The sequence below is a fragment of the Zophobas morio genome, unplaced genomic scaffold (assembly GCF_036711695.1).
Source record: "Zophobas morio isolate AGI-343-1 ecotype UQ-CSIRO unplaced genomic scaffold, CSIRO_AGI_Zmor_V1 ptg000002l, whole genome shotgun sequence".
NCBI classification, from domain to species: Eukaryota; Metazoa; Arthropoda; class Insecta; order Coleoptera; family Tenebrionidae; genus Zophobas; species Zophobas morio.
Genome location: NW_026972107.1, coordinates 3,545,230 through 3,561,506, shown reverse-complemented (window position 1 = coordinate 3,561,506; position 16,277 = coordinate 3,545,230). Strand labels below are relative to the sequence as shown.

The window sequence follows — 16,277 nt, the reverse complement described above, 5'->3', positions numbered from 1 at the left end:
ATTTCTGATTTTCCATTTTTTTTTAATTTTTCGATTTTCCAATTTTTCGATGTTTCGAGTTTTCAATTATACGATTGTTCAATTTCTCGATTTCTAAATTTTAGATTTTCCGATTTTAATTTTTTTTTATTTTTTCATGTTTGGACTATTTATTATTGCTAAAAATAAAAGTAAAAAATAACTACCAAAATTGTGACTAAAAATATGTACCTAAAAATTAATAGAAAATAGAACACATTGCTGCTAAAACATAAAAATTAACTGTACTTTCCGAAAAAAATCTATTGCTTGATTACTTGAAAATGCGGTTTGTACATTTTTAGCGGCATCGCCAGACGGCTTAATAAACAAAAACGCTATCTTAGAAATATATAAAATGTCCAATTTAAATAATGCTTAATTCAACGAGATGATAAATTTTGGGAAAATAATATGATAGAGCGAAATAGATAGAGAGAAAAATTTTATTTTATGCCTTACTTCTGGAGAGAGTAGATTCTCGTTATTAAACAAATCAACCCATTAGACAAATTGTAAAGAAAAGATTGTACAATTAAAATTTTTTATTTGCATTCGCGTCATGTGTACTTAGTTCATATAAACCTTTTCCCCTTCTACTATAAACACGCACAGGGATAAATAGTAATATTGGAATAGGTTTACTGGAGATATCACGTAAAAAACGTGCCTATAATACTCTACCTCATACGTGGTGCGGAAAAGAATATCAAAAAATTAAATTTAAATAAATATGATTGTTCAAGTAAATAAGTGGTTAGTGAAGTGATGAGAATCTAAATCTTGTCAGTTTTGTGTATTGATTTATATATAGAATGACAGATTAGTAAAAAATACTGGAATAACTTTTTGTAAGAAAATGTTTTAGTAGAATGTATAAAATTATAAAAATTTGCATACTTTTAATTCAAATTATGTTAGCAATGAAAGAAGTCGACTTGTAAAAGAGTTTCAACAATGTTCGTAAGCTAAAAGTATTTATGAGTTTTATGACATGACGGTTTATGAAAGTACCTGGACGGATTACCTGAAAGGATCACTCGGCAAGGTTCCCTGCTGTGTCAAACTCAACCATTTATGGAAACGAATCCTTTGTAAATAGAGTTGCCTAGTTTCAATTTAATTTCATTATTCAGTATTTTTTTAAAAGGCAAATATTTTGATAAATATAAATTTTAAACAAAAATGACCGGGTCTTCCCCATAGAGCTGAATGTTGTCTTTGCACTGATATAAAAGCTGAAGCTAAAAATGCTCTCTCCTCGTTTAAAAATGCAAATTCCTTCGAAGAATGAACGATTAATTAAACACTAAACAATCGCTTATTTTAAAAAATATTGTGTGTTCCCCAGAGATTTAGACATAATCTATCAATTGAAATGTCGATCTTTTTTTCAAAGTTGAAATTACGCCCGTAAAATAAAAATCTATTTAGCTCATTTTTCGGTCTGCTACTGGGTACCCTTAAGCCCAAGTTTCAAAGAATGCCAAAAATTGGTAGCAGTGCTGACATGAAATAATCGATGTTGCAATCTACAGTCTTGCATTTGTCTAACAAGACTGCAAAACGAAAAAAAAAAGAATTGGTCGATTTAATCCTGCAAATGACGATTTTTGTTTTTTGCGGAAAGGTGATACAATTATGACGCGCTATTTTCGACGTTGAAAAACTTGTACTTTAGCAGTACAAAAAAAAACAGTTTTAGTTTACATTCTATTCTACCATTTACACAACAGGTTTTTTCTGTTTTTAGGATAATTTTAGCAGTAATTTTTTTGTGTGTTATTTGTAAATACCACTAATAAATTAGCAAGAAATTCGTACAAACGTATATTTTCCATCTGATAAACTTTATATCCCTTTGTTCAACCATTTATGTCGACCATGTACACAAAACGAATACTAATTAAGTGACGAAACCAACCGCATCTTTAATTGAGCATTATAGCAAGTTTTTTTTACTAATAACGCAGAATGTTTCCGCGGACTTTGACGCTCAATATTTACAGAAAAACATGACGTTTATATATAAAAAATACGGTACACCTGGATTTTCCCAATGTGTGAATCGTGTTAAATACTCGATCAATTAAATAACAGCGTGTTGGCTAACCGTTGATAATATTAATCATTTTCCATGACTTCCACAAATGGTACATGTTGTAATTCGGTCGTTACATTTTAACAAGATTTGTGTATCCGAAACAGAAAGGTAATTAGGAGAGCTTCCTGTATAAACGTTTGTTATTGTTAGTGTTTGCATTATTATTAAACATCAGAACCAACGATGTGTAGTTTGTATTTAGCGGACAGCCTTGAATGTTGAACTGCAGAATAAAATATTAAGCTTCAAATTATTTCTCTTGATTCGCGCGTGAAAACCCGCAGCGACAAGATGGTGAGTCCTTTCATTTTTACCTTAATTTTGTGAACTTTGGTTTTCTTCGTAGGGAGCGACGACCGTAGTTGCCATCATCCCGCTGTTCCTCCTCCACCGGCTAACAACCCGTAAGTTAATTTAGCACAAATAATACAACCGCAATATGTTTGGACTCATCCACCTGGTCCAGTTTAAGCGCGTAAACAACCTTATGTAACTATAAACTCTCTTCTTTCGTAAGGTTTAATCTTTTTCAGACGCCACTCCCATCGCCTCGGTGAATGTACACAATTTCGAAGACGACTGGGATTACAAAATCCAGCCTCACAGTGAACCTCTCATCGGCGAAGTGACCCACAACCACATCTTACCACCAGAAATCAAGGTTGATGCTTATTTACTTAAAATCAGCCTTCACACACTTGGTTCTAGGTTGACGTTCCTGACACGAAATTTGTGCAGTCATCGTCGTCTGTACCCGAACGTGTGGCCAAGAAACTAGGAGATGCTGTGAGATCCAGAGTGTCGTGCTCCGTATGCCGCCTAGGTAACTTTCTCCCAAACAAGGTCGCCCTTGCCTAACCTTTTTACCACAGGCGTAGGCCTCCTCCAGCGAGAAGTCCGAAAAAACACCAGCTTCGAAAACATAAGGACCCAGTTTGTGGGCCTGTGCGTGGCTTTCAAAGTCGAGAGTGAGTCCGTGTGTACCGGAGTTTTCGATGTTTTCGGCCCTGACGTTCTTCCGGCACTCAAGGCAGTGCGAATCGGTAATAATAGTGGGTATGATGGGTATAAGTGAAGGTTATTTTTTGTCTCAAGGTGCTGACGAGGTTTGCGCTCTGTGTCTCGGGGAAGTTTGCGGTGACGTCAAAAATCCCCTCCATCAGTGGGAGGTGCAGTTCCCCGAAGTTCCGAAACCGGTTACCCGTGAGCCCGACCTTCCCAAAGTAAGGCATCCACACTTGGAAAATAACCATACAAGTAGGAATTTTAGCCAGGTTTACCAACTTTCAAAGTTTTGCACTTGTCGGATACCCACTACGACCCTGACTACGTCGTAGGCAGTGCGGCCAACTGCGAAGAGCCTTTGTGTTGCAGGAGCACCAGCACTCCGCCACTGACAGCGGATGTAGTACCAGCCGGGAAATGGGGGAGCTACGAAAAGTGTGACTCCCCCAAGGTTCTGCTCGACAGTATGTTGAAGAGCATAGCGCGGGACCACCCTGTATGAAACCGCACCTCTTCAAACTACTATTTCTACTATACTAGGTTGTTATAGGATATAGACTACATTTTATGGACCGGTGATCTACCTCCGCACGACATCTGGAATCAAAGCAAATCTAGCAATTTAGACATTATTCAGGAAACTGTGGAGCAAATGTTCGAGGTTTTCCCCAACACGCCCATTTTCCCAGCGTTGGGCAACCACGAGTCGATTCCGGCTGGAAGTTTCGCTCCACCGTGGGTCCATGATCCTGACCATTCCGTCTCCTGGTTGTACACCAAGGTTGCCGACCATTGGAGGAAGTGGTTGCCTGCGAGCGTCGGAAACACGGTACTCCATGGAGGTTTCTACTCCATCTTGTTGCGACCAGGGTTCAGGATTATTTCACTCAACACCAACTACTGTCATACGTTGAGCTGGTAATCTGCAACCAAAAGAGTGTCTTAAATTTAAATCAAACGCGATTTTAGGTGGCTGGTGGTCAATAGCACGGACCCTGCTAAAGAGTTACAATGGCTCATCCACGAGCTCCAGGAAGCGGAGAACAAAGGCGAGAAAGTACACATCATAGGTACGGTACGACTTAATTTTACAACAGTACTACCAATGCACGTATTTTAGGCCACATTCCACCAGGAGCTTCCGACTGCATGAAAGTGTGGTCTAGAAACTTCAACGCGATCGTCCAGCGGTACGAAAACACGATTCAAGGCCAGTTTTATGGCCACACGCACGCAGACGAGTTTGAAGTTTTCTACGAAATGGAAGCGAAAGAAACTAGTAAGAGACCAAAGCACAAAGCACAAAACGCAAAAATAAAAAGATTGTTTGATTTGTAGACCGAGCGGTAGGGGTTGCTTATTTAGGACCGTCAGTCACGACGTACGAGAATCATAATCCCGCTTACAGAATCTACTACGTGGACGGCGACCACGCGAACAGTACCAGGGTACTTTCACCCCCGCCGTCTTACTCATTTAATTTAAACGCGATTTGCAGGAAGTACTTGACCACGAAACCTGGACGATTGACTTAGAAGAGGCCAACAAAAGCGAAGATGAACCAACGTGGTACCGTTTGTACTCGGCTAAAAACTCTTATCAGATGGAGTCGCTCCGGCCCAAAAGCTGGGCGAAACTGGTCGACGACCTCGTCAACAACGCAGATTTGTTCGAGTTGTTTTATAAGTGAGTACGCACGTACAGTCGAGTGGGTACTAATCGAGTAATTGCAGGTACTATTATCGTGACAGTCCGGTGAGACCGACGTGCGACGCCAAGTGTAAACTTCAGATTTTGTGCGATTTGAAGAGTGCGAGGTCGCACGAAAGGCACAAGTTGTGCCACGATTTAGAAATAGCTTTTAGTAGTTAAATAAAGTACTAAGTACATCCAACTAGACTTTATTTATTAAAGGTGGACGAAACAGTAGGGGTGTTTTCGGTCACAGGTATCCGCGTGGTCGATCACGTCCTCCAAAGTTGGTAGAAACGCATACAATGATTTAGCTCCTTTGACGGTGGTACTGTTACCATCTAAAACCCTCTGCATCCCCCAAACAAAAGGGGCGCCTTTACAAATCAACAACTGTACGCAATCGCTGTCTTCATCCAAAGCCCTCTCTTTAATATACATGATAATATGGTCCGGCAAATCTCTGTCTTTGATGTGTTGGAACATCCTCATGACCTCCGGACTGCTCATCATCCAGTCCAAAGGAGTACCGTCTCTTAAGGTACGACCTTCAGTGATTTGGGACACCCTCGGTCGCGACAAAGACGAACTTATCTACAATACGATTGCCAACTTTGATAAAAAAAATCGTCACTTACCAGTTGTGCCACAAAAATTATCGCGTTTATAGCGATAGCGCCGATCTTCTTGGAATCGAACCCCAGGATTCGCAAAAATCCCGAAAAAATGTTCCCGGTGCCTTCCGCTCCGTCCCCTTTCTTGTGCGACTTTCCAAAAGCCTCGCTCACCAGTTGAGCGACTCCGTTGGCTTCGTCGATCCCTAGTAGCTTCCCTGCGAGCTGAAACCCCGACTTCAACTTCCCGAAAACTGTTCTTTCTTCGCAGGTGGACGAAGCCACGAGAGCTAGAATTAGCACGACTAACATCTTCGAGGGTTAAACGGTGTCTGAGGTCCGCTTGGTTTGTCAAGTGTGGTTGAGCAACGCAAGTCACTCTTCGTGTGTCAATGCGTGAAGATGCTTCTTTTGTTCTTCGTGTTAACGCTCCCGGTGGTGCTCCCTCAAGATATTTCGTCGCTGGTAGACGTGAAGACTTTGAGTGAACTACCCTTGGAGAAGCTGCTGCAGGTGAAAAGTACTTTCAAGAATGAAGACAGTGATGAGAAAATTGAAGCAAAGGGGGGTGAAGACACACCTGAAGCTTTGGCTCTTCAAAGCAAGCGCAACCCGAGTGACCGGGGTGGGTACCACTACCACTACGAAGAGGAGCATTCGAAGAAGAGCGGCAAGAAGAGCGTGCAGAGTATTTTCCAGATTTCGGTGACGACGTTGGCGTTTTTGGCGTTCGGTGGATATTTGTTGTGTCTTTTGGTGCAGGCGATCAAAGGTAAAAGTACTACGGTGGTTATGGATATGACGACGATGGCTCCCACGGCGGCTTTTTTCCGGCCGATAAGGCGGCGCAGACCCACGAGGAGGCCCATTCGAGTGCAGCAGAGACCCACCAGGCGTCCCTACAGCACTAGGCCTAGAGCGAAGAGGGACGTTTGGCCCCAAGCCGACCCTGAAAATTTGTACTACGCTCTGGTGCACCTCTCCGAGGCTTACGCCACTTATCACACCATCGATTATCGAAGATTTAATTTCACCACGAGTTCTTATGTTAATTAGTTCAATAAAGTCTGCACGGTTAGTATTTTTTTTCATTCTGGGTTGGTATCGCCAAGATCGTAAAGCTGGCGTGAGTTCAGCTCGTACAAGACCAGAAGTCTTCGTGTAAAGTGTACATCACTGACAATTTTAATAAACTGTAATCATAATATTAATAATGATCATAAAACCCATAATAAAGTGTAAAGTGATATTTCCAAGTATTTACGACAACTATACGATTACTACAGTCAGCTTAATAGTAATTTGAATTCACGCAGAGACAAGAATAATTTCTCATATTTCTTATTTCAGGACGTTATGTTAGTAGAGCGGACCAGCGGTCCGGCGAGCCGGGTTTGCCCGCAACCACGTCGGTTAAATCGGTGGCCGACCACAGCGCCATCGGGCGTGATAAATGCGCTTTTTCTACATAATAAACGTGCGGCAATCATTCTTCCGTAAACAAGGAAAAGCAAATACAAAGACGCAAACCAGATCGAGACGAAAACATTACATAAAAATGTGGGCCCGACGTTGTGTTATTGATTACGCGCCTTAATTGGATGCACCGGCTATTTTTCTATTCAACGGTGTGAATGTGGCGGTCACGTGGTCGGGGACACCATGACGAATCGGCGAGCGGGTACGTTTCGACTGTTTTATGTGCGGTTGTAAATCGTGCCGGGGTCGATTTGGGCACATTCCGAGAAATTATAAAAAACGTAGTAAATATAGAATTTTTCTAAATAATATTTTTTAAATTCCGTGAGATAAATATTGAGAAAGCATAGACGTTTATCATTTTAATAGGACTACTTGTGGAATTAAAAATTTATATTCATTTCGGTCTGACAAATTGAGATGAATTATAATGCGGTCTGTTATGCATGGGCGTAGCAGAGCGTGGAGGCAAGGGGGTGATGTCACGTGCGGAGGTGCAACCGGCACGGAACACCGTAGTAATTCGAGGCAGAACGTTATAATGACGAAAAAATTGTTACAAAAATAACAAGTGGTGTGACGGAACAAATTCAGTCGACAAGATTTTGCGATGACGTCATCAAGCTTTTGCAAGGAATGAACACAAAGACTATTTAGAGTAGTTCTTATTTCTGCGTTAGCCCGCTGCGATAACGAACTTTCCGACGGTATGCTTTCGTGTTTGTGTTTTATAATTCGATCTGTTGGGGCCAATAAATCGTGCCGATTTCGCCACCCATGTTTACGTCTCCGTGGTTCAGCTGTGGCGCACATTTCTCGTTCCGACTGCATTATCCAGTTTTATGTGTGGTTTATTGGAGCAAAGCTCTCATAACTCCCATTTATTTAAGTGTCGCATATTTATTTTGTTTTTCGTCGTAATTTTTGTATTTACGCGGCGGTATCTGCGCTACTTGCGCGTAAAACACGTCAGCAATGTCCATGCGCATACTGCGGAATCGCCGATTGAAAATGCACCCATGTCCAGTGAAAGGCTTAGCTGAGACGGTGAATACCTGATTAATAACCCTACATAAAAGTCACATGCTAATGTGAGCATGTTATTAGTATGTAATAAAGTATATAGTTATTCATTCGGGCAGTAATTCTCGCCGCAGGGTTCCTGGGAACGCCCGCTGTTAAACCTCACCTTTAATGGTATTATTTATGCCCGTCGCAGGGGTCGCTGGGTCCTCGGCGGGCATGGGCGCGCGCGAGGGGGGCGACGGGGCGGTCACCCCTCGCGGGTTCCGAGCGCGAAAGCGCACCTAAAGAATCACCCAACCAAAATATATCGAAAAAAAAAATCTTGTAAGCATCCTGAAATTTTTTGGCTGCGACAACACAGTTTTGGCGAAATTTGGAAAAAACTGACTATAGTAAAACATTCACGTCGGTGTTTAGTGTTTGACGATTCAGTGTTTTTGGTTGAAAAGTTTCGTGGAGTTTTACGGATTTGCCCCCTCGGAGAAAGCTTCCGAGCGCCCATGTGGCGACGATGAAAACCCATTTCATTACACGAATTCGGAAAGGAATTCCACGACGCGATGGTACACACCGTGCTGATTTATGGGTCCTAAAACTTGATAAAAATGCTAATAATACCTGATTTGCATGGACGCTATTTGGGAGATTTATCGGACGAAACACCTGTTGGTAACAAGCGACTAACTGAATTGACAATCGAATTTTTAATTAAAACATGTACACATACTGAATAAATAAAAATGTCAAGCGACTCGAACGTGGATTTAGTGGGAATAAATCAGGATAACGCGCGCGGGACCTGACGTTCCGTTTATTTTTCTTTGATTTAATCCCTCTAAGAGAGGTCGTTGTTTGTGTGTGGTCCAACGCATAAATGCTAATAACGATACATCATTTCTTAGTCGTGGTCTCAACCTGCTTTTGCAACTTATTTAGTGTCTTTTTATGCAGGGGTCCAGCAAATTATGCCGCACCAAAACGACAAATCTAGTCGTTTTTATAGAAAAACGTAACCGAGATTTTTATTTTGGGGTACGATTCCGACTGAATTTTTTCGATCGCGAAATCGTAAAACCCAAAATTTAATACATTCAACATTCTCACTCCCCACAAAAACACAATCAGAATTATTTTAAACATAGTAAACCCGAATTTTAGTATTATTACGGAGATTTCGGTCATAATTCTAAAACAAAATAAACTATAAAACTCCAAAAATAATTGACGTTTTTCATATTGAAAGTGAACAGCATTTTCGTTTATTTATAAAATATCAGAATGTTATTTTTTGCATACTGTTTATTGCTTCTATTAGCTTTTCAACATGAAAAAATAGACAGAGTATTATCCTAGATATCTGGACGTAAACCCGCAATAAAAATTCTTTCCGAGCACCGCCGACGAGAAGCCAACTTTAACCAAAACGAACATTTTTGAACAAGCATTTATTTAACAATATTCCAGATAACGTCATCAATTTTCTGGAGGGGATGAATAAATGAAGTTTATCGGATGTCATGTAAAAAATTATTAATTAATTCTACACATTTTATTTAAGTACGTCATAATATATACTACAAGTTAGCTTTACTTAGCAAAATTTGAAGGTGACGTCATCAAATTTTTGGTAGGGATGAAGATACTATATTAATAAAATCACCAAAAGATAGACAGATTTGAAATTTAAAATTTTAAAGCCGGCCCTGCCTCTCGTACATGGTCTAATCTAAGTGCGAAGTCACACGCTGAGATGTGAAAGTACTCGACGTCCACATCATCTCCATAAAAACTGCGACTAATGTCGGTGTGAACGCGCCGTTAGGTACCTTACACTTCCCGTTCGTTTTTTGCCGATCCGCTGCACCCGTGTCGGACTTTTCCGATCGGCGTCTTCTCTCGCCATTATCGAATCCGATTACGCAAATTAGGAGCGATCGCTAAAACAATTTTGTTAATAAATCACTTGTGAGTAATTGCTTGGCGTAATAAAACCCTCGGTTTATTTGGTTAGGAAAATATTATTAAAAACACGTAAACCAATCTCGTTCTGGGACGTCATCGCCGCGCTGAGATTCTTTGATCTCGGAAAAATGCAGCGAAATCGATCACGATCGGATGCTTTCCGGATGAATCAGCGAATGTAGGGCACGCCACTGGTGTTGAATGCGCCTTCCTGACGTCTTCCACACAGCGCAGAGAATGAGCGACGTTTCGTCGCTTTCGGGGGGCTGCGGTCACAGTCTGTCCTCCAGCGTTACATGGGTTGTGTTTACAAGAAGAGGATGCAATTTTACGAGCAGTTAACTGTCATAGGTCGGCCCCCGTTATGGGGGTTACAGACTCTTGTGGGTCTCGTCGAAGAGATGAACTACGATATTGTTGGATTTTATTACCGATTATCGTCGTTTTTCGGTTTTAATGACATGATAAAGTAGCGGTTACGCTCTAAACGTGTCCGATTTTTGCCCATCAAACTGTTTTACGGTTTGTTTAGGAAAGCAATATACCGTGGCGGTATTGGCTCAGACGCAAACTAAATATTTTGCGGCGGGATAAATCGAGATGTATCAATGGATTTTTATTAATTATCAATAAACAGGCAGGTTGGAAGTGCCAATAAACCGAAACGATGAGCAAAAGTCTCGGGTTCGGTTCGATTTGTTTTCGAACGAAATTCGTAGACTTGTATGTCTCTATTTTCGTTGTGTTATTACTTGGTTGTGTACGCATTCATTCACTTGTCTAAATTTAATGTAATTTATTCGGTGAACGTTTCCTCAATTATGCTAGCATTGTAACGAGGTTAATATTCGTCAATTTTGGGTTTTTGTGTTTCGCAAATCATATTAAATATGTGAAAATACAAGGTTTCTAGTTTTGTCTACCGGTTGGAAAGTTTATTTGACAAATAAATAAACTACGCACTTGTCGAAGTACATATAAGTCTGGGCAATAAATTTTTGTCTCATGTCAAAAAATTACCACAAAAGGGCAGTGTAGACTGTGCTTCAAAAGCAAAAAAGGATCGGTAACGCTAACTGATTATTAATTTAATTAGTATTATATCATTATTGTAACAATAATTAGATGACAAACAATAACATTACTTACCGCAAACCACCATTTATTAATCATATAAATTCTCCTACACTGTTGGTAAATATTAATGTAATAGTTATTTTTATAGCTTACTAAAGCTTTTTTTTTTCGTTTTAATCCTAGTGTAGCGCAAGCTTTTGCAAACCTATATTCTCTAATAGCCACATTTTTGGTTCCTCTGCATAGATACGTTTTAATTTTCGAATATTTGTATCAGAATGCTTTTTTCAGATCTGTCTACGACCTCCAGAATTATTTTCCACCTTTGTTCCATTTATTTTCCGATCAGTGAAGATTTTAATGTGGTCCTCTGGACAATTTCACTTGTTCTTGCCATTTAACAGTTTACAGAGTACTAAATAACAATAATACGTAATCTTCGATTATTTTAGAAAATTTCCATGTTTTGAAATCACTGAAAAATAATACACACATTTACTATTCATCACTTCCAATAAATTGATGACGTCGTTTCAAATTCTTGGAAACGAAATCTGTGGTGCTTTCTTTGTGTTACTTTTGACTTATATTTTCTTAAAAAAACGAGCTGTTTTATTCACAGACCGAGCTAGTTTTTTGTCATGCGTCAAAGACATTTCGAAGATTTTTTATTCACTACTTTTATTACATCCCGAGCGTAAGTTAAGGAAGTATAGTAATCGAGTCCATCGGACGAATGGTCACTTTTATATTTTCTCGACGTTTCATGATCCCTAGAGTACGAAAAAAGGAGTCTCCCGTTTCCGTCTGTCCGTCTATCTGTCTGTCTGGTGTCTATATAAATTTTTATGAAACACGTGATCTCTGAAACTGCTGGACCGATTGTTGTCAAATTTTATATGTATATTAGAAATATCATGTAGATGGTAAAACGCTAATCAAAATTTGTCCAATCATCGCCACCAATAAGGTTCTGACGTCATTTCAAAATTGTACATAGAAAATGGGTTTTAAACTGTATAAAATAACATAGTTTATGACTCCGTGTTGAGTTTTTACCCAAAAACGTCCCGATTTTTGGAAAAAATCAAAATTATAAAACAAAATTTTGCAATTTTATTTTGAATCTGTCAAACTGAATGCTTTGAAATCTTACAGATATTTTAAATTTATGCTAATCATAATAAATTTTTAATCAAAAAATATATTGGTTTGATGACGTCATCTCAAAATTTTGCTGAATATACCCTATCCCTATGTGCAAAATATCTTCAAGTCTATACTTGATTTATTTTTAATACATAATTAATATTTTTTGAATTTGCTTATACAGGGTGTCTCAGAAAAATGAATGACTGAGTTGTTAAAACAAAAATATCCAATCACATTTAGGAATTTAACTCGTTACTATGGAAATATGCAATTTAATACCATTTAAATTTAACAAGTTTTTACAAGTTTAATAAGGGCAAAATCTGTCATATCCTAGCAAGTGCTAGCCCCCCTACTCGCCCCCTATTTTCTCAGAGGGTATGGCATTTGCCAAAATCAGTCTTACCTTAGAAAGTACTAGCCCCGCCCACCCGCCCCCTATTTTCTTAGAGGATATGTCATTTGCCAAAGTAAGACTTATGTTAGCAAGGACTAGCCCCGCCCACCCGGTCTTTATTTTCTCAGAGGGTAGTACTTGGTACGATAAGACTGATTTTGGCAAATCACATATCCTTTGGGAAAACAGTGGGCGGGTGGGCGGGGCTAGTATTTGATAAGATAAGACTGATTTTGGTAAATCACAAATCCTTTGGGAAAACAGTGGGCGGGTGGGCGGGGCTAGTATTTGGTAAGATAGACTGATTTTGGCAAATCACAAATCCTTTGAAAAAATAGTGGGTGGGTGGGCGGGCCTAGTATTTGTTAAGATAAAACTGATTTTACCCCTATTAATCTTGTAAAAACTTGTGAAATTTAAAGGTGTTAAATTGCAAATTTCTATAGTAACGAGTTAAATTCCTAAATCTACCCAAAATGTGCAAAATAGGATGAGTTTTTACTTGTGATTTATCATTGCATTCGTATTTTTTAGATTTGCTTATGCAGGTAGGTTAAAAAAAAATAATGAATGGGTCAATTTATTTTCTTGATTAAATTAAGAACGGTTCACGAAATTTGGGAAAACAATGCTGTTATTTTTAGTGATGACGTCATCACAAAATTCTGTAAAGTAAAAACTCAAGTCAAAAATGCTGGATATATTTCACTGTACTTTAGGTGCGAGGGAAGTACCTACTGTCGAAGCAGCTTTCGGACAATTTTTTTAAGAATGTGAAACCTTGTCAGGGGTCCCAACTGTCTTTTTTAAAAATGTAAAACCTTCTCGAAGGCGCCAAATATATTTTTTTTTAGAATGTAAAACCGTCTCGGGAGCCCCAAATGTCTTTTTTAAGAATGTAAAACCTTTTCGGGGGCCCCAAAAGTATTTTTTTAAGAATGTGAAACCTTCTTGGGGGTCTCAACTGTCTTTTCTAAAAATGTAAAACCTTCTCGGGGGCCCCAAAAGTATTTTTTTAAGAATGTGGAATCTTCTCGGGGGTCCCAACTGTGTTTTCTAAAAATGTAAAACCTTCTTGGGGGGACAAATGTTTTTTTTTAAGAATGTAAAACTTTCTCGGGGGCCCCAAAAGTATTTTTTTAAGAATGTGAAACCTTCTCGGGGGTCTCAACTGTGTTTTCTAAAAATGTAAAACCTTCTCGGGGCGACAAATATCTTTTTTTTAGAATGTAAAACTTTCTCGGGGGCCCCAAAAGTATTTTTTTAAGAATGTGAAACCTTCTCGGGGGTCCCAATTGTCTTTTTTAAAAATGTAAAACCTTCTCGGGGGCCCCAAATGTCTTTTTTAAGAATGTAAAACCTTTTCGGGGGTCCCAAAAGTATTTTTTTAAGAATGTGGAATCTTCTCGGGGGTCCCAACTGTGTTTTCTAAAAATATAAAACCTTCTCGGGGCGACACATGTTTTTTTTTAAGAATGTAAAACTTTCTCGGGGGCCCCAAAAGTATTTTTTTATGAATGTAAAACCTTCTCGGGGGCCCCAAAAGTATTTTTTTAAGAATGTGAAACTATCTCGGGAGTCCCAACTGCCTTTTATAAAAATGTATAACCTTCTAGGGGGCCCCAAAAGTCTTTTTTAAAAATGTAAAACCTTCTCGGGGGCGCCAAATGTCTTTCTTTTAAGAATGTGAAACCTTCTCGGGGGCCGCAAACGTTTTTTTTAAGAATGTGAAACCTTCTCGGGGGTCCCAACTGTCTTTTCTAAAAATGTAAAACCTTCTCGGGGCGACAAATATCTTTTTTTTAGAATGTAAAACCTTCTCGGGGGCCCCTAAAGTATTTTTTTAAGAATGTGAAATACTCTCGGGGATCCTAATTGTCTTTTTTAAAAATGTAAAACCTTCTAGGGGGCCCCAAGTCGTTTTTAAAAATGTAAAACCTTCTCGGGGGCGCCAAATGTCTTTCTTTTAAGAATGTGAAACCTTCTCGGGGGCCCCAAACGTCTTTTTTTAAGAATGTGAAACCTTCTCAGGGGTCCCAACTGTCCTTTTTTAAAGAAGGCGAAACCTTCTCAGGACCCCAAGTGTTTTTTTTTTTATTTTAAGAGTGTAAAACCTTTTTTCTATTACACTGTATATTATTTTTACTCTATAGAGACACTCACGAAAAAGTAAAATTCCACAAATTCAAATTTTATCAGTTTTCAGAGAAGCAGTATTTGTTGGACTGTACCTACTTCAGAAGCGGGGGAAGTTCTGTCGAAATAACTTTCGACCATTTTTTTTAATTATATTTTGTATTTTAATGATTTTAATTTCACTCAAAATTTACTTCTTTCTGTGTTTTTGAAAAATAATTTTATACCAATAGGTTTTGCAATATCCCGACGCGTACCGGAGGGCTATTATCGAAAGAATCATCCTACATCAAATAAAAAGTTAGGCATTCACTGATTTATTTATATTTACTATTTATATAATATTTTATCACTTGTAATATTTTTATCTCGTCTTCCTTGTGGCACAGATAAATCTAATCTACACGAAATTGACTTTTCTGACTACTCATGATTCTTTATCCGTATTGATCGATTCTTTGTATCTCTTCACTTCCTAATTCCACTTTGTCATACCAATTTAATAATATCTATCTATGCTTTCCTTGTTTTCTGATTATTCGATTATTTGAACTATAATTAAATTAGATTCTTTTACAAAATACATCACTCGAGAAGTTTGCTACTAAAATCATCGATAAAATGAACATTCAGGATGTATATTTTTTGTTCCATTTGTTTTTTTATGGTGTTGGTCACTTGCGCGCCGCGGTTAGCGTACCTCATGTGACAGATCTAATCCCCAAAAGGGTCATAAGACACTTGATGCGCACAAATACGGATTGTAAGAGCGTATATGTGACTAACACCCATGTAAACTAATACGACAGGCAAACAACTATTAAATGCTTAAAATTATGAGCAAATTTTTGTTACCGTTGCTCGCAAGTGTCCCTTGCCTCTCAAGTAGTTTGCGCGCAACTGTCGTTCAGAGTATCACTACCTGCGGATTTTTGTGACCGTGGCGCGCAACCGACCCATGCCCGCGAAAACATGTTTTATTTTGCAAAATATACTTAATCTTCTATTTCTACTAATACTTGTTTTTATCATTTCTAGCTCATTTTCCCCCCATTTCTTTACACAATCTCTGTATAATATAAATATCGTTTTGTAAAATATTATTAATAATAATGATGCACCATTATTCCAGACTATGATTTTTTCCTGTCTGCGGATTTCATTTCTTTTTTCCCAATAATATTGGTTTTTAATTTTTTATTTCGTTCTTTTCAAAATTGAATTAAATTCTATTTTCTTCGACAACATTAAACATATCTCCTTACAATAAAAATCAGTTTACTACCACTGATAAAAACCAGATAAGATTGATGTCTTACCCATCAACATTAATAATAAGTTTTATTATTGTAATTTACATCAACACAGAATTTGTTTACATTTAATTACCTAATAACGTCCACAATTTTACGAGCTATTAACGTCTTTGTTTCTCAATTAAGCAACAACCATCCTCCACTCCCATCGATCAACTTTAAACCCAATCTCTCCTAACCCGAATATCTTAATTAAATATTATTAAAAAAACTCACATAAAATTCAATCCACGCACCCACTACTTAAGTCCAGTAAAACCCGTCCCCCCACACCCGCCGCCCCTGTCCCCGATCGCCGC

At 38.6% G+C, this 16,277-nt stretch overlaps 3 protein-coding genes across 3 annotated transcripts; 2 read left to right on the top strand and 1 right to left on the bottom strand.

Moving 5' to 3' along the window:
* The first annotated feature begins 2,112 nt into the window (after positions 1-2,112).
* On the top strand, positions 2,113-5,021 carry LOC135124661 (sphingomyelin phosphodiesterase-like). The gene is made up of 13 exons (XM_064049897.1): positions 2,113-2,416; positions 2,469-2,526; positions 2,656-2,783; positions 2,831-2,945; positions 2,995-3,165; positions 3,218-3,345; positions 3,393-3,623; positions 3,678-4,045; positions 4,097-4,197; positions 4,248-4,406; positions 4,466-4,575; positions 4,626-4,813; positions 4,861-5,021. The coding sequence occupies exons 1-13, from the start codon at positions 2,414-2,416 to the stop codon at positions 4,997-4,999; spliced, it is 1,899 nt and encodes a 632-aa protein (XP_063905967.1). The 5' UTR covers positions 2,113-2,413; the 3' UTR covers positions 5,000-5,021.
* A 14-nt stretch (positions 5,022-5,035) lies between these two features.
* On the bottom strand, positions 5,036-5,745 carry LOC135122943 (uncharacterized). The gene is made up of 2 exons (XM_064047763.1): positions 5,458-5,745; positions 5,036-5,413 (listed from the first exon to the last, which is right to left on the bottom strand). Exons 1-2 carry the CDS (start codon positions 5,743-5,745, stop codon positions 5,036-5,038), a joined length of 666 nt encoding a protein of 221 aa, XP_063903833.1.
* A 47-nt stretch (positions 5,746-5,792) lies between these two features.
* Positions 5,793-6,594, top strand: LOC135124671 (uncharacterized). Its single transcript, XM_064049908.1, has one exon. The coding sequence runs from the start codon at positions 5,836-5,838 to the stop codon at positions 6,487-6,489; it is 654 nt and encodes a 217-aa protein (XP_063905978.1). The 5' UTR covers positions 5,793-5,835; the 3' UTR covers positions 6,490-6,594.
* The last annotated feature ends 9,683 nt before the right edge of the window (positions 6,595-16,277 follow it).

Coding starts and splice junctions, on each gene's coding strand:
- LOC135124661 (XM_064049897.1), top strand. Junction 3,166..3,217: donor ACTCAAGGCAGTGCGAATCG/GTAATAATAGTG, acceptor TTTTGTCTCAAG/GTGCTGACGAGGTTTGCGCT. Junction 4,814..4,860: donor TTGTTCGAGTTGTTTTATAA/GTGAGTACGCAC, acceptor GAGTAATTGCAG/GTACTATTATCGTGACAGTC.
- LOC135122943 (XM_064047763.1), bottom strand. CDS start 5,745: ATGTTAGTCGTGCTAATTCTAGCTCTCGTGGCTTCGTCCACCTGCGAA. Junction 5,414..5,457: donor TAATTTTTGTGGCACAACTG/GTAAGTGACGAT, acceptor ATCGTATTGTAG/ATAAGTTCGTCTTTGTCGCG.
- LOC135124671 (XM_064049908.1), top strand. CDS start 5,836: ATGCTTCTTTTGTTCTTCGTGTTAACGCTCCCGGTGGTGCTCCCTCAA.